General features: G+C 39.9%; 1 protein-coding gene across 1 annotated transcript in view; it reads right to left on the reverse strand.

The window, feature by feature from the left end:
* Positions 1–2,299: 2,299 nt before the first annotated feature.
* The window catches only part of tnn (tenascin N), a 37,435-nt gene continuing 13,115 nt past the window's right edge, over positions 2,300–26,619 (reverse strand). Inside the window, exons 5-17 of the mRNA XM_068738308.1 lie at positions 26,161–26,294; positions 25,925–26,054; positions 23,529–23,711; positions 22,193–22,282; positions 14,441–14,704; positions 11,730–11,993; positions 6,513–6,643; positions 5,767–5,905; positions 5,436–5,587; positions 5,059–5,155; positions 4,799–4,963; positions 4,061–4,224; positions 2,300–2,525 (exon numbers count right to left, since the gene is read on the reverse strand). Of these exons, the coding sequence (XP_068594409.1) occupies positions 2,376–2,525; positions 4,061–4,224; positions 4,799–4,963; positions 5,059–5,155; positions 5,436–5,587; positions 5,767–5,905; positions 6,513–6,643; positions 11,730–11,993; positions 14,441–14,704; positions 22,193–22,282; positions 23,529–23,711; positions 25,925–26,054; positions 26,161–26,294 (2,063 nt within the window). The 3' untranslated portion in view covers positions 2,300–2,375. The remainder of the gene's footprint in view (positions 2,526–4,060; positions 4,225–4,798; positions 4,964–5,058; positions 5,156–5,435; positions 5,588–5,766; positions 5,906–6,512; positions 6,644–11,729; positions 11,994–14,440; positions 14,705–22,192; positions 22,283–23,528; positions 23,712–25,924; positions 26,055–26,160; positions 26,295–26,619) is intronic.

Below are 26,619 nucleotides of genomic sequence, written 5' to 3' on the forward strand. Positions count from 1 at the left end.
CCCTTCTGTTTATGCTGCTGCTAAGAAAACAACTTGCCTCGCAGAGCAATGGCAGGAACCAATCTCCTTAAAGTAATTTGCAATCACTGTGGCTGAAAAGGCCTTTCGCATCAATGAGCTTTTGTGAGACATTTCATTTTAAAGTTGAAATGAAATGCCATTCTAAAAATATTTGTTGCCAAATTTTCCGCTGAGCCCTCTCACACTCCCATTCAATTTAGATGAATAAGCACTCAAAAAAAAATTCAGTTTACTTCACCATTTGGCCTTTGATGAAGAACCGGCGTTCTTGAATTAGTGCAGTGTTTGTTTGAATATATCATATCTTATAACTGTATATTTTTTGTGTTCAAACGGTGGAATGTGTTGTGAATAAGACACATCTTAGCAGCTGTGTGAAATGCTGTCTACAGATTATGAGAAGCAGAATTGGGAAACTGTTGTGAGACCAGACGGCAAACAGTCATCGGTCCCTGGAAGTACAGTTGCTCAATTCAGTGTGATGAAAGCGTTGCATTGTAGTAACACTGCAGTTCTAGACAGAGAAACTATCAGTGTGTCAGCACTTACTGAGCAGTTTTATTGTAAGGTGTCGTCCATGTTTCATCAGTGATAATGTAATTCAAACTGAGCAAACTCCATATGCTGATGAACACTTAGATGTAGTTGAAAACTCAGGCAAAAAGCTAAAAAGCTGATTTTGTCAAAGTAGTAATGCAACTTAGCTTTGTGAGGAGACTGAAATGTTTGTCATCGAACTAAGAGCTGTAATAGTTGGAATATTGACGTGACTGGCATTGTAATTTTGTCAACACTCATAGTCCCCGTGGGATGTATCCCAATGAATTTGGTGATCCCGATATTTCCTCTAGCACCACCAGGAGGATGACATTTTCTTCAGAGTGAAATTGGATGGATTGCCTTGAAATTTGTGACCGATTTTCCCCCACAATAACTTAAACAGCTCTGAGTATCCCTTATCTCGTCATCTGTTGCCACTATTAGGTCAAAAGTGCAGCCTCGCAGAGCTGCTAGCATGTCTGTAGACAATACATCTTGTGTGTTATGATAATATAGCAATATAGTATTAGCTATAAATCGGTATCCCTTAAGACTATAGAAAATTACAATATCTCAATGTAACAAAACCTTTATTTATTTACTTATTGCATGAATGTGTGGTATGAATATGAATGGGCAGCTATAATGTAACTCTGACAATACAATTGGTAAAACAAAATAGATTCATATACAGATTTTTAAATTCCTCATTTCTGACCTTGAAAATCCTGATTGAGGATTGGCTGGAATAAAAACTTATAGGCCATGAAGGTTTAAAAAGACACTTTAGTGAATGCAAAATGTATGCGGATCAGGGATTTTAGATCAATTCTGGCAGGTCAGCAGAAATATTGATTGATGTGCTCCATCCTTGTCTCATAAAACAACAGTTTGTAATAAATGCGTAAAAATGTAATAATATAATAAAGTCAAAGTCAAAGCAGTATTAATAACCTTTGTCAACTTTCCAGATTGAAAACAAGGGTTTGTTCATCAAGTCCCTGAGGATGGGGCAAACACCCTTCATCCTTATTGACGTTTGATGTAGGCACATCACATTGATTGATATGCGCTGTCGGTATCTTATGAATGTAAAGCAGGAGCAATATGGTCATTCAAGACGGCCATCCATTGTTATTCTTTGGCTCGTCCCACACACACTAATGGGATGTGACAGTGTTGGCGGCAGCGACAACTGAATGTGACACAGCCAGCCAACTTCATAGTCAATAAACTCAGGGCAATAACTCGCCAATCGTTCACACCTGACCTTCAAACAAGACACTTTTTTACATTTATGTTGTTACGACAATACTACTATACACAAGAAAAGTTGCTACTGAAATTCTTCATACGACGAAAAACAAACACATATAATACAAAAACCTTTGTAAAAGTTCAAATGAATGCAGTAATTGAAGAAAAATTGGATTTCTTGCATCAGAATTTAACTAAATCTACTGTTTCCTGATTTATAATGAAGGTTACTACCAGAATCAGTGAAACAGAAGTTTTTAAGAATAACTATTGCATCATAACTAATAAGACTAAGTTCACTTCAAAACAACTCAAAAACATTTTTCTATTTGTCGCTTTCTGACAACCACTAGGAGTTTCTGATTAATGTCATTGTTTACAGACAGATAATAAGTTACTATTGCATATCGTCATTTCTCTCGTGTTGAGACACATAGAGGCATGTACACCAGTGGGGACAAGTGTATGTACGTATGTACAGAAACACCAAAATCTGGCATGATGGCAGGTTAATGGGACTGCTGACGACTGTTGTGGTGTAAGTGGGAGGTGCTCTATTATTTCTTTTGGAGGTTTGTGGTTCTGCTCTTCTCCCTGGCCATCAACGATCGCCTCTTCCTGCTGGACAAGGCTCCCACGGGTCGGATCTTCATCTCGGTGAAGTCGAGGGACACCAGTTGGCCCTTCCACGGCTCCCAGTTCACTCCCTGACAGCAGCACAGCAGATTGAGCGAGAAAGAGATCGAAGAGGGAAACGCAAAGTATGGTTAGAGGGTAATGTTGGAGTGATGAGAGGGAAGGGAGAGGGGAAATGAGGGAGACAAGAAAAGGATGGGAGACAGAGTCACAGAAGAGGCAGGCGGCAATGACAGACAGGCAGAATGACAAACACTAATAAACACCAGCCTCTGGCTTCATTTCATGTGAGTACAAACTTGTTTTGACTGTTATTGCATTTTGCCGACAAACATTGCGGGAGACATCTGCAGCGGCAATATTATGGATGAAATCTCGACAAGAGCACAGAAATCCCCTGGCATTTTCTTCAGTATCACACTCCCTTAGACATAATAACTGTTGTTGTTACCCTATCAGCCTGGCAAAAACACTTATGCTTTATAGCTGGTGTGAGAAATGTGTTTTCTTATCACTGCTGATGGATTGAGACCATTTCTGCTTCATCTCGACAATCCAAAACAAAACAACTAAGAGTGGGTTAGGGCGGAGTTGTCTTTGATTGCTGACCAGGGAACAGCCTCCCGGTCATTATTCTTTTTTTGGGTTCTTTTTGCAGCATGTTTTGAAAGAACCCCAAATAACATGATGGCTAGTTGTTTTTGTTGTGCATCACTTACACAGTAGAAAATTGAGACAGGACAAGCAGCTATAGTTGTGAGTGTCGTACAACTACTAACTGTATTTCCTTTAGCGCAAGGAAAAACGAAGAGAAGAAAACAGCAAAAACTCCTCCTTGAAACCTCCAATGACTGCTGAATTAATAAAGGACACACAATTAAAATTTCATTTTCCACATTGACATTTTGAGCTAAAGAGTATAACAGTTTAGAGATCCACTTATTATTCACGGACAAAAGTCCCCAGTACAGCTTGATTTAATGAAGCAGATTCAAACTTTGCAAGTTGGAGAATGAATTAATTTGCTGGCAAGGATGGAGTGAAGGCATGATGTTTGACTGTCTACAGCCTCTTCTGTTTAAGTTAGTATACGTCTGTCATCGCAGATTACAGTCAGGGCCACTTAAAGCCCTGGAGTGAGTGTGTGTGTGTGTGTGTGTGTGTGTGTGTGTGTGTGTGTGTGTGTGTAGAGGCACTTATCCATGACTTTGTTAAGAGTTCTTAATACTATTTCAATAGGATGATTCTCGTTTAAAAGTGTTTTGATGTCCTTTGAGCTGTGAGTGTGTCTTGTTTTAACTCTGGATGCTGAATCTCCCGTCTGCACAACACATTTACTCTTGGTTATTAATAAAGAAACCTTGACCTTTGTCCTTGATGTTAAACCACCAAAACCTTTTTATGTTTGAAGTATTATTGTGAACATTATGATTGAATTCACTTATAAATTGTTTTGTGCATGTTGATACAAATACCTGTTAGTACTGGGTGACCCACTCTACTAGCTATCCTTTTTGCATTTTTAACTTTTTGTTCTTTTTAACAGTCTTTTTAAACCCACATTGGAAGATCCACAACACTGAATCACTGAATCACTCTCACTCACCAAACTGTGCCTGTTGTCTCCCCACTTTCCATTGACGTTGGCAAGATGACAGTTTTTGTACCACCAGGCGCCACGGTGGGTCAGGGCACAGTTACCCAGGGCGATGTCATTGTCATTATCGATAGTAGTCCAGGGCCGGCCTTGGTGGTAGGTCATAGCATCACCTGGGATCATCAACAATAATTAACAATAGTTGTCTGTAGACTTTAAACATTAGAAACTCTACAGAAGAGTCTGTATGTACCTTCCTCTATCAACAATATATACTCAGATTTTACTGCTCACTCCTTTTTCTGCCAAATGCTCCCTGATAGAAGAAATTTTATAAAAAAGCCAGAAATAGAGAGATGCAGTGTATGTTGTTTCCGAACACTGTGTAATGTTTAGACCCAACGTCCCACTTGCTGTGCGTCTGTATGTTTCTGTCTTCAAAGCCCACTAAAACCCTGCCTTCTTCTTCCCTTTAAAACTCCAGCCTATAACTGAATACAAGTCTCTCAAACAAATACTCCACCTACTGTCGGTGTGTATTAGCTTTCTAAGAACCCCACACACTGATGGGTGGGCTGCCTACTGCTTGAAACCCCTGTATTCCCGCCGGTCTGTCTCATTGCCCTCTCTTCTTCTCTATAACTCTTTCTATCTGAGTTAAGTGTCAGAGAGTATATACGTTTGTAGAGCATGATGTCTATTGTATTGCTGGTAGTTTAGAAAATATTCTAGGAGTAAAAGGCTCACCTGCTGTTCCACTGTATTTGCCGATAGTAATTTTGAATTTCTGCTTGACCGGTGCAATCTTAAAGTTGTCGTACACAGCATAGGCTCTCTCAGCACCCAGGCCCAGGTCAAACCTCAGCTCATACTGAGTAGGAGTGTTTGTGAGCTCATATATCTTATCCAGACCTGAGGGACCATCCAGACAGAGTGAAGGTAAGAAGAAATACTCCATTACTGTTCACATGTGCATGTTTCGATGTCCGCAGAGAATCAGTGCTCACCAATCCAGAACTCCTCTGTCATGTTGCCAAACCCGGCTATGTACTGTTTCCAGCGCTTCATAAAGTCCAGTTTGCCAGAGGTACGTCGTTGGAGCACCTGAATACAGCGAGCACAGGATGTTCACTCACAGCTGTTACACAAATGTTTCAAACTATCTGCTATTTAGACTTTGCCAAGCCAAAGAAGACATTACACAACTTTTTTCTGAGGCTGTGTGAGTCAGTGGAATGCCCCTTTAATATTTACTGGTATAAATTGTGCCCACAAAAATTAAACTATAATACAAAAATAAACAATACTTTTAATATCCTGAAGCCTTATTCAAAAGATAATCTTTCCTTCTTTTGATGTGTGCAGTTTCATCAGTGATTCATACCAGCCAGCCACCTCCATCAGTCTCCATGTCACAGTAAGCCTCAATTGGTTTGGAGCGGTCGTTGTTAATATAGACGGTGTAGATACCACTCTTCTTATTGCCATTCTTCATGATCTGAATGCAGTCCATGGGGAAGGGGTACAGGAGGCCAACTAGGGGAGAGGTGTGACTGCATTATTAATGTTTATTTATTACTCATGACGTAACGTTACAGTGCAGAAGAACATGTCACACAAACTGACTGATAAAATGATAAATAAAATAGAAAGGAATCCGAGCAAAGAGCATCATACACAGAAAACAGTTGTGACTCAGACAGTAATGCACAGACCTGTTCTGAAGATGGTCTCTACCACCTTGCTCCTCTTGTTTCCCCTGTAGGCAATGATGGTGACGATGTATCTCTTCCCCATCTCCAAACTCGACACAGCAAAATTGCTCTCGCGGGCGCCAAGCTGCTTTTCAACTGTCTGGAGAAAAAACAAAACAATAATTGCAGTTAATCTTACTGAACACAGTGACGATATGGTATTGAGCTTCAATTAGAGACAGGCATTAAGAGAGCTCCTAAATCTTTATATAAAATCTTAAAAAGAGTGTCAAGTAAAAGATCAATCACCTCATCCATAAATCCAAAAGTAGATTCATTATATGTTTGACCACAAGGGGTCAGCATTTAACAGAGCTTAAGTTGAACACACAGCTTTGCTGTTGCCTCAGCATATTTCAAGCAGTGAAGAAACTGTTTTCCAAATGGTAATTGTATGCTTGAAGAGACAAAGACAGGACTTTCAATATTCCCATTTGGCCACAGGATCCTAAAAGGAACTGCAGCTCTTACCCAATGCAGAATAAAAAGGTTTTATCATCCTCCTACACAGTCAAATTGAGTTTTCCATATGAGGGTGAGTTCTTTGTAATTAAACGTAATACAAAAAATAAGTGCAAATATACTCCGACACAGAATCTGTATTTACAAATTGTGAGACAAAGAGTGTAATACCTTAGTTGTTGCACATGTGAATACAATTCGGTGTGGAGTCAATCTTTTTTGGGTTAGAAAATATGGCTAAGTACCTCCATGTTGCCATCCTCATCTATGTAGGTGAGAATGTAACCCTCAATGTCAGCAAGAGGAGGAACCCAGGTCAAAAGAGCAGACTCCAGCGTCACATCTGTCGCCTTCAGCTCCTTCGGGGCATCAATGTCTGTTGCGAGTGTAAATCAGAGTGGATTACAGCACAGGAACATGGAGAATACTGTATGTTCATTAATATATCTTTACAACTCAGGTCCGGATTGAGTAAGCAGGATTTTTTATGCTGTTTACTTGAGTTTCTTCAACAAAACTAGAGAAAATAATCAATTTTGAATGAAAAGAGTCTCTTAATATAAACAGATGTTTTAACATTTTTGTTAAATCATCATTTTACTCAAACATTTCATTGGTGCTTCAAAAAATATAAGTTGTTCTCACACTCAAAAGAAGTGTTTCCTAAGACAGACATACAGTAACGTTGCAGTGCGGTTTTAATCCCTCTTTATTTCCTTTCGCTACCTCAATGACAAGGTCAACATTAACGTATCTAACACTGTGGCTTTTCAGCCTCTCTCCACCTGAAGCACAACACTAGAGATGACAGCCTCCTGTGAAGTTACAATTTGCCTATGCAGATGAACAGGTGGTTATTCCTCTGCCTTGCTTTGGGAGGTTTGACCTGAAACACACGCTGAAATAATTTGTCTGACACAAAGATGCCTGCTGTAACCGTGGCAGCTTTAACCTCCCACGGCTCAGGAAATCAGAGGAAGCGCATGTCACCATGACGTACAAAATCAGCTCAAGCTATCTATTATTTATTCAAGTCAAGGCTCATTCTTTCAGTTTTCTTCTAATATAAATAAAGCCTAAAGATTCATCCTATTCTCATTTTTACCAACACTGAACAAATTTAATCGCTTTTCTGGTAATTCAATTGTAATGGGAGAAAATCGTGTGAACATTCATAAATTTAGTAGAATCAACAGTGGAAACAATAATGCTGAAAAAGTCTGTGAAACACACTGGTGTCGATTTGAGACCGTTTTAACGGACATATTAATGGTGCTTGTTACTAGGTCCAATAAAATCCCAAATGTAATAACACATGTTTTTATGTGTCCCAGATGATATTGTCTGACACAATGGCTTTCCTATTTGAACCCAGCACCACGTTGGTCTGTAGCCATAGACAACTTCTAATGAGTTATGACAAGACAAGTTTATAATCCAAAACTCTGCCATTTGCTGCCTAATTGAAAAGATCCAGCTTTCACTTAGAGCTCCCAGGTGATTTTACAGATCATCTGGCTCACACAATGATACCCCTGTTGTAACCCATTCATCAGGTGCTGCCGCTGCTATTTTTACCCCACACTAAGTTACCAGACATGCCCATTGACATGGCCTCGCCTGTGGGATGCATTTCCTGCCAGAGCAGGAGTTTTGGTGTGCCTTGGTAGTTTGCATCAAACTCATTTTGACTTTGTAAGAATTGTACAGTTGATTAAATCGATGGTCATAGGTCGTAAGAATTGATGGATTGCTGTTTTGTGTGCACATTAATCAAAAGTATCATTATTAAATGAATAAATAAAGCAATTTTCAAGTTCACGTTTGCAGGTGTCTAAGTATTATAGTTTAAATGACTGTTTTTGAGACCATCAGCAGTTTTGGAGGTTACATTGATATGCTGTATTAAAATGCACAAGTTACTGCACATTTTTCAAAAAGTCCAACAGGTCTCACACATGATGCAAGCACCACAGGGAACTCTCTGTCCCGACGATACAACCCAGATGTATTCTCGGAGCTCTGGTACTTCACCCTTGACCCCTGTGAACACCAGTATGTTCAGTAGTGTCCAATCAAACGTTAAAGAAGTAAAATACACCCACAAATACAGAAATCTACTGACCAATGCAATGCTGTTTTCAGCATTAATTACAATTTATTATCAACTCTATAGGGATGAAATCACTGTAGTTCTTGTCCTCTTCATCTAAAAGGCTACAACGTTAACTCACCTTTACATAACTCCTGTTACTGCTTCTGCAGTAACTAATATCCCCCCAAACTAGGACCACATATAGCAGATCCTGACTGACAAGAAATAATTCTTATCATCATTCTCAGACTTAGGCCTTTTGTTTTTTAACAGTAATAGAGCAATGAACTCTTTGTTCATACAAAGAAACCTGGTGAAGGCTCATTGATGTGAAAAGCCTTTTCAGCCACAGTGATTGCAAATTACTTTAAGTAGATTGGTTCCTTTTTTTTTGAGACAGCTTTGTGCTAAGATCACAGCATTTATTAAAAGGTGCCACCGTGGTGGTGCTTATGGGCGCTGTACAGCCTAGTAAGAAAGATATTTAAAGCAATCCACAATCAAATTTATGAATAGAATATGTGACTATTTTGTAATTTCACTACACTAAACATCAGATTAAGGCCTCTCTTAACAGGAGAAAAATAGCTTAGGATAATTACCATTGGTAAATGTTTCCAAATGCAATTTTTCCTGTGTGTATCAATATCTTTGAAAACAGAAATCTAGAATGCCAGAATTGTCAAAAAATGTACCTCTTTTAAAGATGTGAAATTCCGAATGCCATTTCAAGAGAGAGGAGAGCTTTATCATAAGAAAATCCTGCCTATTCATAGAGTATTAACCTGTCTCAGCTTTTGTTGAGATCTTCCTGCTGGCTTTGCTTCCCTTGATGGCCCAAATGTAGACAGTGTAGAGGACACCAGGCCTCAGGCCAGTCAGCCTGTAAGAGCTGTCAGACCCGACTGGGATCTCCCCACTAGAGCCCTCAGAGGAGCTGTAGGTGAGGACGTAGCCATCAATCTCTGCCTGGACTGGATCCCAAGACACGCTGAAGCTGGACTCTGTTTCATTTCGGGCTAGGAGGTTAGCAGGAGCATCCAGTTCTAGAGGAAGATGTTAGTTGAGTTGGTTATTATACTACAAAGATGCAAACTACAAGAACTACTGATGCAGACTACAAAATATAGTGTTTAATTTCTCACCCAAAGGCGAACAAATGAAATCTTCTGGCATGCATTTGCTAAGAACATTAGTAATATGATGGTCATTACAAGAAAAATTATGTTTACCTTCATATATTGCATCGTAAAAAAAAAATATATATAATATATATATCAGATGCAATATATGTTTAAACCTTTCCACTAGTTTTGTCCCAACTCACTGCCCAAATGTAGACAATGTAAAGGACACAAGGACTCAGGCAGTAAGCTTGTAGTAGACATCATGGGATCTCAGAGGTGTCTCTGTGCTTGAGCTCTCATCAGAACTGTAGCTAAGCTTATGTCCATTGAACTTTTGACTGCACTTTGTCTCACGATACGCTGATGAAGCGCCCAGTGCTGCATATGGAGTCACGGTTATAGCAAGAGCTAAGAAAACTTTGCCTGGAATAAGAACATGAGAGCCCCTGTTAACGGATGAATCCCCATAGCTCAGCCAGAAATGCTGGAAGTTGGGGGCAATACCTGTTTGGCAGATGTTATGGACTGAGCACATTGTGACTACTTGATTGTGCATCGGAGAAAGAGCATTATAAATCATATCTATCCTGCTTTTCCCTGGAGGAGGGTGCCTGGTGCACCTGCATCTTGCAGGGAGGAAAACGAAGATTGGTCAGAACATTTGGCCTTCTGGGTTTGCTGAAAATACCTTGTTTCTCTGCCCACTAATAAATTCAACTCTTCACTCTAAGCCTCCAATTTTCTTCTGTCAATGCATATGTTATATACAGAATGGACTCTGTTCAAAATCCCAATCATGCAAGCAGCTTCAAGTAGCTCTGGTTTGAAGGTGCTTGTCTGGTGGTGGACACAAGGAGTGAAGAAGACTGTCAAACTGGGGAGGGAGTCCTTCAAGGCATTCAGTTGTCCTCTTCTGGTAAAAAGTGTCTTTTTCTATTCAGATAATTAGGCAGCTGTTCCAAAGATCCAGGGAAATTTGAATTTTACACACCAGCTAAAATGTAGGACAACAACAAAACATTAGGGAATTGGGTGCTAGTGAAGAGACAGCTGAGCCAAAGAGTCAATCTTCAATCCATCCTTCATCTGTGGTCACAAAGGTTGGGTAGTACAGCACATGTAACTGAAATGATCATATTGTTGGATAAAAGAGGCTGAGATGAGGTTCCTGAACATGTTGGCTGATCTCAGTCTGAATGACGAGTCTCTTCCAAAGTAGCAGGTAGAGGTGTTTTGGCCCTGAACGCCTTCTTATGCTTCATGCATGAGTGGCTCAGGGGAGACTGCAGGGTAGTTGCAGGACATGCTCATGGGATTACACCTCTGAGCAGGAGTAAGTTATTGGTGACTATGGATGTCTGGGCTGCTTTGCTCGTCGTGACCAGCATGAGAAGTTGGCAAGCAGATAGATGAAGTGATGGATTTGAAAACGTCTTTAAACAAATAAGCTGATTAGTCTTCCATGTGAGAGACAGATTTTCCTTTTGGGGTTTACAAGAGATTTGTCTTGTCAAAATAACTGTAGAAAGTATGACGTATTAAACATAAACATGGCCCCACAAAACAATATGTGAGGTGAGTATTTCAATCGAGGCATGACTTTAATTTATCGGTTTAACAGAAATTGGTAGAGACCTGTCTGAGCTTGTGTTGAGATCTTCTTGCTGGCTTTGTTTCCTTTAATGGCCCAGATGTAGACAGTGTAGAAGACCCCAGGCCTCAAACTAGTCAGCCTGTAAGAGGTGCTGTCAGGCCCCACTGGGATCTCCCCACTGGAGCCCTCAGAGGAGCTGTAGGTTAGGATGTAGCCATCTATTTCAGCCTGGGCTGGATCCCATGATACACTGAAGCTGGACTCTGTTTGATCTCGGGCTGAGAGGTTAGTGGGAGCGTCCAGTTCTAGAGGAAGTAGTTAGTAGAGGATATTAATACACTGCTGATGCAAACTACAGACTATAGACCAGTCCATTAACTTATCCCAAGACCTGGTCTCATGACAGACTGAAGCTTGACTATGTCTGACCTTTGAAAGAGCTTTGTGTGCAATAGTTCTAATTTTGAGTTGTGGATTTTGTAATAGACACAATGGCTGAAGCTACATCTAAAAACCAGATGTCAGGGAATCATTTAGGAATGTTTTTAAAATGTATTTTTCATCAAGCACTTAACCCAACATTTTGGCATTAGCTGTTCAGATAATTAAGGCTTTGGACTTGAACAGAAAGTGTTAGATTTGAGACCTGTCTCAGCTTGTGTTGAGCTCTTCCTGCTGGCTTTGCTCCCCTTGATGGCCCAAATGTAGACAGTGTAGAGGACACCAGGCTTCAGGCCAGTCAGCATGTATGAAGTACTGTCAGACCCAACTGGGATTTCCTCACTTGAGCCCTCAGAAGAGCTGTAGGTGACGACGTAGCCATCAATTTCTGTCTGGGTGTGATCCCAGGACACCCTGAAGCTGGACTCTGTTTCATCTTGGGCCAAGACGTTAGTAGGAGCATCCAGCTCTGTGTGGGGAGTTATGGTTAGTAGAGACTACTAAAGGACATCACAACATCCAGTGCATACATAACAACAAAAACAAACAGCTAATCCAAATCAGTATAATATGGTTCCCTCTTACACAGAATCTTCAGTCTCTGTGTAAGAGGGTTGAAACGTCAAACTTGGATCAATGCGTTTTGGTCCTTTAATCAGAACTGGTCCCTTTGTCATCAAGAAGATGAAAATTACAAAAAATTACAAAAATGAATAACCAAAGAATCCCATGTGACATTTTTTTCTCTTGAGGTTTCGAATCCAAGTTTGACGTTATATCACATTGTTATATAAGCAGGGCTACTATGGGTACACTATGAGCTATGTTAATTAAAGAACATGCAAACTACTATAGCAAACAAAAGATGGTGACAGAACATTGTTGCAGTGAAGAGAAATCTGAACCAATGATGTTTCCTGATACGATGTCAATGCTTTGGCTTTCAGATGAACTTATATCTCGTCTTTGCTGCTCCCTATCACTCTGATAGTTTGTATTCTCCAAAAACAGGTAAGGAAATGATAACTTAAACACTGAAGATGAATACATTCAACAAATTATTTCAGACATCTGTCCCTCATCATAGTATAATAATAATATGAATTGCTCTTTCCCATATTGCTCATGTTATAGTTAATTATGATCACAATTGTTAAGATCACCAGCTAGCAAAGTGAGTTTCAAGCTACTTCAGATATTTGCATCTAAGAGCCATCCCACTAGTTGATGTATGAGCTGGGTTATTGGAGCTAACATGTCTGCTAAAAGTTTTTGGCTTCTAAAGCAATTTGGATGTCCGCCAGTTGGTACTCAAAAGCCTTCTTCTTCAGCTTTTTTCTTCAGAGACATGAAGGCAAGCAGACAGCAACAGCTGCTAACCTTCACAACAGCAAAGATGAAGAGACAGGATAACACAGGAGAAACAAAATTGCTGGCTTTGGTAAAGAAGCAGAATTGGCTCTTCTCAAACTTCTTTACAACATTCAGCCCCAGGCTAAAATAAATGGCCTTTAAATAAGGTGTCCAGCCTAATTATGTGAAATAATCTTTTTCAATGAGAGTTTCTGTCTTTGCAGATAGACAAAGAGGGGTTAGTGTGATAAGTGTAAAATGTCTACTGTGATGCTTTTGACTTCTTGCCACCACAAAAAAAGACACGGAAGAGTGTAGAAAACCCACACAGAGAAAATCAAAGGGAAACGATTGATGCATTGTACATAAGGGCTATTTGAGTTAAAAGCATCTTACACAAAGGAGTTTAAGAAAAAGATGCTCTTAAAATATCCTTCTCTCTGCTCACAGGCTGGAAAGAAAGAAAGAAATGAAACACGCTGCCTGGGAAACTTGAGATATTGGAGACTCCCAGGTCAAAGTTGTGAAATGCCTCCGATATAACCAAAAATGCTGGATTAGGTATCGGCAAATACTCAAGTCTATGCATCCAATATCACATCATCATATGACTTATGAGCTCATTTATGCTACACAACAACAACATCAACATTTGTCACTCGCTATGTGATTATGGCTGATCAGTACAGCACATGTGCAAACTAGCACTACACGCCTATGGTTAACCACTCTTATGTAACCTATTTTTTCCCTGATATTGCTCCATTGTGAACAACAAATACATGTTGAAATCGGCAGGAGGAGAGCTAACGTTAGCTGTTAGCAGCTGTGGGGCAGCACAGTCCTGCTTTGCTAAATAACAGCTAAAGTTAACAGAGGTTGCACTGAGTTACATTATGATGCGCTCGAGCTCTATTCAGTAAGAATAAAGTATTATACGAAGGTAAATTATACCTTTATGATGATGTGTTTGAATGTAATCTTGTAAAATTTTGCTTTTGTTGAGAAACTTGAATAAATACAGCAGTACAAAATATATATTAGAGAGGGAATTTTCACCCTCTTTAACTTGGATCAGGTATTGGTAACATTACGCTGATCTATTCAATATTACAGTCTATACTAGATAGATATATATATAGAATTCTTGTTTTTGACCGGATTTGTTGCAAGTTGTACAATTCACTTTTTAATAATAAATAATTTAATGAATTTATATCTAGGCATTTATTTGTTACATTTTGTTTTACAAAGTTAAGAAAGCAGTGTTTAAGTCAAGCCTGATGTTGTCTCGACAAGTAAAGATATCAGAATCGGTAGAAGGAAGGAAGAAATGGTATCTGAACATCTCTAGTATTTAAATCTCCAACTGTGCTCAAACAAAAGTGTCAGTAAGTTATCTCTTGTGTCTAACCTTTGTGGAATTCCTTGTTGCCTTTATATCAAACACCAGACCCTTTATACTTAAAAGGTCATTCTTGAAGCTCTTTAATTGTGGACACACACACAGACCAAATTCATCGACCACTCCTGTAATGAACCAGGGTCCCATTCAAAGTTTACCTGTTTCAGCTACTGTTGAACTCTTCGTGCTGACTTTGTTGCCCTTGAAGGCCCAGATGTATACGGTGTGGAGAACTCCAGGCTTCAACCCAACCAGCCTGTACGAGGTGCTGTCACGTCCTACGGGGATCTCGGTGCTGGAGCCCTCAGCAGAGGTGTAGCTCAACATGTAGCCATCTATTTCTGCCTGGACACGATCCCATGAAACTATTGCAGTGTCCTCTGTTACTTTAGTGGTGATCAGGTTGGTAGGAGCATCCATGTCTGAAGAAGATGAGATTAAAGAAGGAATAAGAGACAAGACGACAAAAAAAATAAGGAGTTCTTGGTCTTCACTGATCCTTCCCGTCCATTCACATTGGCTGTAGAAACTCAGTTGAGAAGCACAATCCAGGATACAGAAAACAGAAAACAGAAACCAAGAGACATAACCCTGAAATATTGAACACACTGTTGCTTGAAGGTTAGAGATATAAAGGGGTTTCACTCTATATCTGTAAAAGTTTGGTGAGGCTTAGGCGTTAAAACGACTTGCCTTAGGGAAAGATCAGGGGTTGGGTTAAAGAAGTACTTTTTAAAGATTAGCAAACCATGAGGTTTGGGTAGAAATTATTACTTAGTCAAGGTAAGGGGACCTTAATCCTCATGGTTACAATAAGTAACAGGTGGTGAAGGTTCAGGGACGATCGTGATCATGCTCTGAAAAAAAATAAAAAATATTGACTGTCATTTGTAAATTGGAAATGAACAGCGGTCTCCCGAGTCTGACGTGTTGTTGATCCATCCTCCCTCTGCGGCTCTAAAACAACATCACTTGACTTCCTCTTTTGCTCCTCCCATAACTACTATGGCCACTAGAAGGCTACAGCGACCAGAGGGCTTTGTCACCTGAACACAAACATTATGTTCTTAACTGAAAAGAATAATGCTGTTGTTCTCCTTGGGATTACAGCCTCAGCAAAACCGGAATGTGTTATTACTTTAATTGCACGGGGCAGGATGAGCATAGTGTGACAATAGTTTGATGTACAGTATGGCTAGAGTGAGTCTGAGTTTACACTCTCGAACAAAAGTCCCAAAGGAAGAGCTCTGTGAAGCACTTCAAAAAGGACATCACCAGCCTACAAACCCAACCGATGGTCTGGTCCTCATCACTGAGCTCCACAGGATGAGCTGCAGTGGGACGAGGACACAGCAGCACAGCAGAACACAGAGCCTCTGTCTGTGAAGTCAATGGGCTTGAGGAATCACAGGAGACATATGGGAAACGCAGGCGGAGCAGTTGGTGGTGCATGTGTGTGAATGGGTGTTAGTTTCTGTCGTGGGAATCTCGATGAAAGCGAAGAGAGGGAGGGAGACAGAAAATAAAAAGAGTCACAGAGGCATCGTAAGAAAGAAAGAGGAAGTGAAGGGAAATGTAAAAGCAATCATCATTTAGGATTATTCCTCTGTGGCAGCGGCTCTGTGGAGGTCAGTCTTGCAGTCTGCATCATGAAAACTGATTGATGATGCATCCAGGAGAAGAAAGGAACACCGCAGCTGTCAAACTCTGTACCCCCTCTTTGTCTTTCTCCTCTTCTCCCGTTGTCACTTTTCTGTCCTTGTGGCTGCACTGCTTGACAGTCTGTCATGAGCTAAACCGCAGGAGGAATTTATTATAGCTAAATTTTATTCGGGTTGAGTGTTTCCTCCCAAGCCTAAAAGTGAGAGGTCAATAAGTAGTCTAAGTAGCCCTAAGTGAGCGCTACTAAGGGAGCCCAGAAAGCATCCCTATGCATACACAATGACAAAGCATATAGGTATCCATCTAAATGTTTGGTTTCTCTGAATACTACACTGAAGACTATGAAGTCACTGGCAGGCTGTTCACACAGACTGTGCACTTTTTACTATTACAATTAACAATTTCACTGTTTCACACCAGGACTGTGTGAGTATGACTTGACACACAAACAGACAGCATGGGCCACTGTAGGATTACTGTCCCTCAGCTGCAATATCTAGCTTCTTTTGGAGAAAAAAAAATACTTAAAAATCGTTTTTTGGAAGTTGTGAATCAATTCAGAATCTCAGAAGAATCTTGATCCTTACATGCATAGATTTGGTTTGTAACCATCTGAATGAAGTTTGTATTTAACTATGCCTCATTGTCCTTCAAATCAAAGGTATCTTCTCCCTCTTTGGTGTTATTTTGATATCCTCTGCAGCTCCTTTGGCTCTTATAGGCAGTATAGCTGCTGCCTTTGCTGTCTGATATATTCTTTTTTCCAAGCACGACTACTTTCTAAAGGATTCCTTGCATTTGCTCTGAAGTTGCAGTGTGTGATGGATTGAGTTTCTCCAGACGTTCTACCCCACCAGCTGCATAGCGATAGTGGCTACCGGGCTACAGAATACGAGCTGTGGCTTCGGTCGTTTGGAAAACAGCTTATCCATTATGGCTGGCATGTTCAGCAGAGGCATCGACCACAAGGCGCGCAGTAACAGGCCGTCTTTCATCATTTACAGCCTCACCGTACTGTGGAACCCATACAATACGTCTGTGGATGGAGCCCAGGGAAAATATGTGTCGATAGGTGCCGTTCTTTTAGACACTACATTATGTCAGGTGTGACATATGTATTGTTGTGGAGTCCTCTGGCTACCAAAGTCTTTTTTATGTGTTTATCCAACAATCTATTTGGACCGTATGCAGCTCGTAATTCTTTATGACAGGATTTACTTTTTTGCCAAATCTAGAAGTGGAAGTAACATACGATATGGATGACATGAAATGCCGCATTTGCCATCATAAATCATCCATCATTTTCCATCCACTGTGCTAGCAGGCATGCATATTTCACAGTTTTGATACACCCATTAGACCAGGGGTCGGCAACCTTTACTATCCAAAGAGCCATTTTGCCCTATTTTTCACCAAATAAAATGTGTCTGGAGCCGCAAAAGCTATTTGATATCACTGCTTATAAAGTTTTACAGTTATATTATATATATGCAAAAACTATAGTTTGTTGTATTTATGAAATCATAGAACAAGAGTAAAGACAATTCTTGACATTTTATTGCTATTTCACCAGTTATAATAATAGCAAACTCTGATGAAGAGGAGAACAAAACTTGCTCAGTTTGCTGCAGCAGTTGAGAACTCGCTCTTTTTTGCTCATCTCCAGCGTGATACTTTTCAGCAAATATGTGATTGTTCTGGAAGAGTCTTTCAACATTACATTTTTTGTTGTTTGCTAATTCCTCGCCACATTTCAAGCATTCAGGTAAGCCAGCATCATTGGCAGTGAAAGCAAATTAATACGTCCACGCGAAATTATACTCTATTTTCCTCCGTGACTTTTCTTTTTTGGATTTATTCATTGATGGTTTACCGAGGGTTAATGTTGTCCCAATACTTTATGATAATAATAAACACGGGGCTCCAACGTTATTCACTTTTCCCACACTTCACCAGAACCTTATTTTCTTTCCGTCTCATCCTTCACAATAAAAGCACCAAACACATACACAGGAACACTGCTTCCTAGAGAGCTCTTAACGTGCTCAACATAATAGCTTACAATAGTTTACCGAGGGCGGAGGTCTGCAAATTATAATTAGCTTGACAGTGACATAATAAGATGTGACGCACATTTTAGTTGACAAACCAGCCAGCCCTACGGAGCAGACTTCCTATTTACACCAGCACCCACCCGCATGTCCAGTGTACGTGAATATTCGTTTTCAGGCGTTTTAGTCTGGACGGAGATCATTTCGAAAACGATGCTGAAATGCCGTGTGGACGGAGATGGTTTTCGTTGGTGTGGATGTAACCTCAGGGAGCCACAACAGAGGGGCTGAAGAGCCGCATGCATTAGACCAACAGTTATTTTTGTATTTTTTTTTTTTTAAATTAAGCTGTACTAATGCTTTCAAATCATCAGGAGTTATTAATGTATTATTACTTCTCAAAATAATTGAAGCAAAAAAAAACTTTTGAAGATACAGAGCTGTATGTAGAGCTTAAGTATGTATCCATAAATAAGGGCACAGCTTGCAGATATTCCTGCAAATGCCAGACATTACTATAGCTTCGTGGCGCTCTGTGTGTGTTTGAGAGAGAGAGTGACACTAGAGGGAAAGGGGAAGAGAAGGTGAACTATTGCATGCCATGTTTCTGTAAAAAAAAAAAATTCTATTCAGCCTACCCAAACCCGCCGGACCCAGTGGTTAGACTCCTGCGCATCACTACCACACATACAAAACAGTATCTCTCCTGTACCTGAGCCTTTCTACAGACACATGCCTGTACACACACACATACATACACACACACACACACACACACATACACACACACACACACACACACACACACACACACACACACACACACACACACACACAACACATGAAGAGGCCAATAGTGCTGTCTCTTACCACACCTTTATAATGTAAAAGTGTATTATTGTATAATAGTATTAGGAGATTATTAGCTTTACAAAATGTCCCTTCTCACATTTTCACTTGTCATATTTCTGGCACCTACTGTACAGAGCTGATGGACAAGTCTGAGCGGACAGGGTGCTCCCACTGGGCCACATGAGGTGCTATAGTGTGTCCAGATAACATAGAGACTAAACATTCCTCTCCTCTACCAATGCCAAGTCCATCTGCTTTTGGTTATACAGGCCTTGGTGGTAACTTTATTGAATCTGAATCAGCGGTGCAGCCGTGGTGGGTTGCGTTTATACGATTTATAATCTCTTGGCAGGTTAGTGAATGTGAAACGTCTGCTCCAGAGAGACAGATCCATTTGACTCTGGTGTGTTTTTAAATGTTGACTGTCAGTGAATCATTTTATTCTGGAACTGATGGCAGTTGAAAGACACCAGATACAGCCACCCACTGAATATCACACACACACACACACTTACACATTTATATACTATAAATTAATATTCTATTATTCTACTACTATTCCTGCATATTTTTTTCCCCTCATTTCATGCTGTAACCATGGCACTTACGGTCCTCATTTTCTTTATTGCTGTTGTTCTTTTCTACATTTCCTTCTTCAGATCCTTTTATCTCTCATTGCATACTACCACACCGGCCCAATGAAAACAGCATGTTGGGTGAGATAATAGGTGTGTGTGGTCTCTGTTGCACCACACCAGACATCATGAAACCAGCACATCCTCGCTGGAGAGCAGAGATGGGGCCTATCCTCCTCAATCACCTCTAAGCCTTTTCATGTAACACCTAAAATGAAGGATTGTAGCTACTGGAGTGGAGACAAGCCACTGTCTGTCTGGTGCAGATTAGCACATTCCCTCACACACACATGCAATTACTACACGAGTAGGTGGCACGCTCACACACAGAAAGATTAGCAGTGACAGAGGCCCTTGAGTACCTGACTGGCTGCAGATGAAGAGAGGTGAGTCTTGAAAATACCTAGCTAACACTGATGACTAAAAACCATTAAATTGGCTGCCTCAGGGTCTAAAAAATGAAGAGCCATCAACCCGGAGACTGCTTTTGAACTGAGTGAGCTCCAAGGGTGGATGAGAGCGAAGGTGGGTGAGGAAAAAAGGGAAATGAAAGACAGAAAAGTTAAAAATAACAAAGCCCAAATGAGCAGAATAATGAGAGAAACTGGTGACCTGTCATGCCATTGTGGACCATTCCTCAGTAACTTAAATAATAACTTTAACCTTTTAAAAACGAGGCCTATTTGCAGGCCTCAGCTCGAATAAAGATAAGAAATACCTAATTAATTGTATAAAAAAAAACAAAAAAAACAAAAAACTTTTTTTATATATTTTTGAGATGAGAAAAATCATGGAACTATCAGAATACATGTTACTGGTTCACATAAGATAAGGATGGAACACAGCAGAACTTGGAAAACTCAAAAGCTCGATCTTGAAAAACAGCACTTTTAGGGTATTGTTTTTTGGAAAGTATGGGTATCCAAGACTTTTAATATGCTGGGCTCTTAGAACAACTGATATAGGCTCTATATACACAGCTATACATAGATACAGTGAAACATTTATGAAATATAGAGCATTTCAAATTAGAAAACTGATCAAATACTCCAATATTTGAATAAAAAAGTATTTTTAAAATTCAAAAACACTCTATATCACTTCTATGTATCACTCATGATGTTCATTGAATCAATAGACCGAAGATTGGACCTTTTTTGAGTGTTTTAAGCTCTTTCTATGCCCTTTTTAGTTATTAAGTTTAAGGTCAAATCCTGCTTCGACTCTCTGTTCAGGGCTGTATCTCAGCCCCCCCCCTCTCCGATTTTCACCATTGAGACATCCTTCGAACCGTAGGAGCCAATAGAATTGCCTGGAATTGAAAGCTAGATGATTGACAGCACTATTAGCCAATAAAGCTCAAAAAGGTCCAGCTCTGAAATCTGATTTGCTGAGCTTCCAACCCTCCCAAGAATCCGAGGAGTGTCGGAGAGACACGAATCGAACGGATTCACACGGAGCACCAGCAGCTGGACAAACATGCGTTGGAAGTACGGAGATATTCCATTTTTTCGCTGAGATTCGACCAAAAGTAAGTACAATATTCGATGAAAGCTGTGTGACTTTTTGTGTTCGAAGCTGAATATCTCTGCGATGGTTTACCGGGGAGAGAAATGGAAACTATGTCCGTAATCTCCGTCAGGCGCTCGTGCTTTTTCATGCTGCATGTTCGTAGGTAGCACGTTGCTAACGGAGTGTAGCAGCCTTTTTCTCCGGTCTGTCCCAGTCATATCGAGTATGATTTATGATATTTTGTTATTTGTTTGCTTGGCTGATGGGAGATGTGTTTGTCTCATGTAGAAGTGACCTAGTTCATGTTGTTCCCAGGACGCTGAGGTTTCTGCAGAACTATAACATCACTATATTCGTTCTTCGTGGGTTCTCTGCCAGTTACTTTTAACACAAAACTCTCTAAGTTTTGATGTACTCTGCGTCCAAATGGGGGACCCTCGGGTGTATCTAAGCTCCTGAATAACATCACCAGCTGTTAAAGTGAAACTGTTAAATTAATTCCTCCTCGCGTCCTAAAACCAAATGTTAGACCAAATGCGTCAAACTCAATGCCACACTGGTAAAAACCAACATTACCAGATGGAGTCAGTAAATCATGGACCTTCTCACCTCAACCATCAGGGAGCATCTTGTAGTCATTACACCATTCATATCATGTTTCCTCTTGGTGAACAGGCTCACCACAGCCATTACGACCTGTCCAGATTAATAGGCTGTAAATTCCAGCCTTACATCATTAACTCATAGTCGTGCTCCTTGCTGGCTGTATTCATTATGCTATTATCATTGGCTGTGTGTGGAAGGTAATACCAGGTTGCGTCATACCGCATGTCACAATTGTGCATGACAGATTGTGTTTTTCCTATTAGGTTCTGCCCATAGGTGAATTACTGGTGGCTTTACAAGAGCTAAGAACCGTTGTTGATGCTGCATCCAATTCAAAACTAAGTGGAATATGGATGTCCTCGTATTTTCTTTAATGCGTTTCACTCCCGCAAGTGGCTGATCTTTCATTTTGAATGTCATCCAATTCAGACATAGTCGGTGGTGGCACAAACTGAAGTATCTGCCATTTCCTTCCAGCGAGAACATTTGCGGAAAATGTATTCCATTTTGTACTTACTAATAACATACATAGTTTGCACTGAGTAACACATTAGGTTAAATGGATCATGGACGCTTATGTGTTGACACTGACCTGTGGCTCCAGTGACAGAGGACGGTTTTCCCTCAGTAGTTCCTTTGATTGCCTGCACAGAGATCTGGTACTCTGTTCCTGGAAAAAGACCTGCACAAAGACACGTTTTTTTTTATAGTGATTATATTTCTGTTCCGCCATTCCATGTGTAATTGTCTGACTTTTCTTTGTTTGCAAAATAGTAGATGCTTTCATCTTGTCAGGTCTAAAAATCCATCAAACTAACTACTATCTGAGAGGGAAATTCACTATTTGGTTAACCTGATCATAACTTGTGTCCACAATGAGGCCATAATCTGTGATGAAGCTTCTCAACTAGACTGCTTAGTTCTAAGGGCTTACAAGTGAATATAGCAGGGAACCACTGCTCTATGCTGTGATCTGTGTTATAATGATATGCAACATAAATATATGATAAGATATTCCACTTTTTGTATGCATTTGCATTACATAATTAAATATATAATATATTGATGTGATACAATTCAGAGGTTGATTTGCATATATATGCATACTGAGTGTGTGTGCAAGAGTGTTCATATGTACTTTATGTGTTTAAGTAATTAATTAATGATTTTAAATGTAGCAGTTTCTAAAGAAAAGTGTTTGGCAATAAAGGCATTTCCCACAAAGTATCAAACAGTCAGAATTCTAACAAATACTAGAGTAAATAAATAGAACCAAAAAAAAATAATAATGTCAACAAAAGGGCAAAATATCAGTTAAGAAAAGAAGGGTATAAGTGAGTCTTTTGAAATGCATGATCTTTTCTTGAGAGGTAAACTAGTAAGGAATTTCAACATGGCCTCCCTTAATTTTAAGGCAAGCTCTGGTGACATCTAGTACTAGATACTGGTTAGCCAGCCTCAGAGACTTCAATATAAGGACACAACAATTAGTCATGGGCTAAAGTTTTTTGTTTTTATTTTTTCTTCTTTGTTTTTAAATGTATTTAAAACCACTTCTTGTATGCAAATGTGTGTTCTGTATATGAAAGCTGCAATGATCAGCTGACTAATTGATTAAAATGTTGTTGATATTTGATAAAATATTAATTAAATGTTAATTCATTTTCATGCAAAATGTCAGGAGATGCTGTTTTCAGCCTTTCAAATATGGAGACTCCTGCTTTTTTCTGTTTTACATCATATTAAAGTGAATACCTTTGAGTTTTGGACTGACAAAGCAAGACATTTAAAAGACATAACCTTTTGGATGGTTATTTTTCACTACTTTCTGACATAAAACAAATGATTAATAGAGCAAATTATGGGCAGATTAATCTGATATGAAAATAATCGTCAGTTGCAGCAGTACGGTCTATTACAACACCTACCAACAATAGTGTGTTTGGTGCGCGCCTCTTGGTTCCTCTGTACGTTCTGCTCCTCCTCCTGTCCTGAAGGGCCAGTGTGTATGAGCCTGAAGTGATCCACTTCAGCCGACGGGTTCTTCCAGTCCACCTGGATAGAGACTTCTGTCTGGCCAACAACTCTGATACCATCAATAGCGGAGACATCTGGGTAGGATACAAGTGTTGAACAGCATGGTGGAACTGGGAGTACAGACCTGACCCTTAAACTTGAATGCCTTAATTAAAGCTCCTGTAATCGCAAGCATCTGCCCTGCTCTACTAGATGATGAATCTCTTTCACCACGAAATGTGACCTTCCTGGGAAGGGGGCCTCACAGGAATTTATCTTTTTGCTATCAAGAAAATATCATAACCAAACATGACATTATTATAGTAAAATTATATAATACCACATACTGTGGATAATATCTTCACTTCAATGTCAGGGAAACTGGACACTGAAGTTTATACATGTATTTAAAACAAATACCAGCACAGAACCTCTCTCAATTCTTATTATTAATCACGAGGAAGGATATAAAATAATTATGTAAGCATTGTGCATTGATCATATTACATTATTTGATCAAATTCTGCATAGACAGTGTAAATAAAGAAATTGTATTATTGTTTTTCTGCATGTTTCGGCCAAAGTAACTAAATAAAAACATACACATATTTTCAGCAAAAGTTAAAAGGTTGAGCCAGCAAGTCTGGAGAAAGATTGTTGATTTTCAAACTCAATACCTAAACAAATACACCCCCATTAATACCCATTATAGCAGGGGCTACAATGCAAGGTGCCACTTGCCCATCAGAACTAACTAATCATTGACACCGATGGCAGAGCCTTCGGGAGCAATTTGGGGTTAAGGGTCTTGCCCAAGAACAACGTGGACTGGAGTAGCCGAGGATCAAACCGATCTTCTGATTGAGGGACGACCCGCTCTATCCTCAGTCACAGTCGCATGCATGATCAGCCCTGCTGTTGATTGACTGGAATGGTGTTGGGCGAGTCAGTCAAAGTTTGTTTTCCATTTACAGAGCCAGGGCTGCATTTAAACACCCAAATTATTTTCAGCACACACAGAGCGGACAGCTGGCAGAGCATGAGAAGATATTTGACAATATTTAACAAAAAGGGTATTGGATTATAATAGCTGACTGCACCTTGAAGTGCTGAAACACATCACTGGCTTAACCGGTCTCTATGATACTGTGATTCAGAGGTGCTATTCTACCATTCCATTCTACCATACCCAGACATTTGCCAAAGATTCAAAAATCATTTTTCACACATATGCCATTTGATAAATATATGAAATACATGTAACTGCGTGTAAAGATAGGTACCGTTTAGAATATTAACATACCAAGGAGGGATGTCAGAATGTGCAGCATATGGTGAAAAAAGAACAAAACCATAAAACAAAACAAATGAAAAGAGTTAGCATATTGTTATGTCAGCTATTGGATTTTTCCTATGGAAAAATGAAAACATTCACTTAAACCCTCTTTTGAAGTAGATCATCGTTTGAAGTCGAAAACTATGTGACCAGTCTGCCTCATGCTGTGTGCTCCTCACACAACCATGAGCCAGATGATGGTGTGTTTTCTCATGCCCTTATGGGAATGCCATGCTCTGTGAGTTTTTCCATGGGTAACCAGGCTAACCACACATTAGAGTCTAACTCAATCTCTCCCACTTTCTGTCCGTCTTGCTCATGCTCACAAATCCTGTCTATAATCTCTTTCTCTTCACATCTGTCTCTACCACATCTGTGAGCAAGTCCGCTTTCCATTATACACATCCGTGTAGCCATTTTTCCTTGTAATTACCTTTAAATTTAATGGTTAAAAAACCAGCACTTAATGAAACACTAAGTAATGACAGGCTTCAGCTTGTTCATTGCTTTTTAACATAGCATTTCCGTAAAAGACATTTCCGGTAGATTTAAAAACAGGAAAAAACCCTCCTCATCTGGGGTAAGTCGCCGCAAGTAATTCTTGCTGTGTACTTGCCTCTTTCCTTAAAACTAGAATCTAAACCTGCAACATCTCCTTCCTCTAAACATTTAAGAACTTGACTTTTAAGTCACTTTTAAGCCTCATCATGCCCTCACTTACATTTGGCCTCAAATGTGAGCGCTTAATCCACAGAAAATCTAACAGAATCCACCAGACCTGCAGGCCATACCTGGCCTTTCTGCCACATCAGTTTTTACTGCGTCACTTCTGCCTTTGACTCTACACCACCAACACATTTAAAGAAAACATGCAGCTCACAGCCCCCCCCCTTACACTTCACTAGTAATGGATCACACATTTTAAGACCCCGTTGATGTTTTTCAGTCCCGCTAACAGCGGCCTGTTCTCACCTGTGGTAGCTTCGATCTTGTCTGCTTCACTTTGGATCTTTTTGATGACAGCATACACCTGGACAATGTAAGTGACTCCAGGAGTCAGTCCTGTGATGAGGTAGGAGTTCTCTGTATTGGAAACCCGAACCTAGGATACAGTGGTTTGAGATAAAAGTGTTTTAAAAATGAAAAAATATGCTTCTATGCTACATTTATTTGACATACCTATAGATGACCAACAAAAAAAAACTTACATTCCGCTGGGTACTTTCATAATTTTTGGGATGGTATGTCAGAATATAATACTCTGCCCTACGAACTGATTCCCACTTAACCAGGAGGGAGACGTCGGTCATCTGGACCAAGCGCAGACCCTGAGGACTGTGGACTGACAAAGAAAGAGAGGTAGACAAAGACAAAAGAATTAACAGAGGTTGTCGCACATTTTAATAAAATGTTCTATCACTTTAAGGGGTGACACCAAATAGTCGACTATTCCACGATTCAATCCAAGGAGCCCGAGTTATCTGCCACTCTCATGGTAGAATCGTCACAATGGCAAAAAAAATGTGGCTAAGAAACAAAGGATCATTCCATCCAGGTTATATGGGTTTGCTGAATGTTTAATTTTACATAGAATTGCTTGATTTCTCCAAATTAATCATGATATAGCCTATTCGTGAAAAAAAACTCATGTGCTTTCAATCAATCTG

The sequence above is a fragment of the Cebidichthys violaceus genome, unplaced genomic scaffold, assembly GCF_023349555.1.
Source record: "Cebidichthys violaceus isolate CVI_PGR_0920_01 unplaced genomic scaffold, fCebVio1.0.p SCAF_8, whole genome shotgun sequence".
In the NCBI taxonomy this organism is placed as follows: Eukaryota; Metazoa; Chordata; class Actinopteri; order Perciformes; family Stichaeidae; genus Cebidichthys; species Cebidichthys violaceus.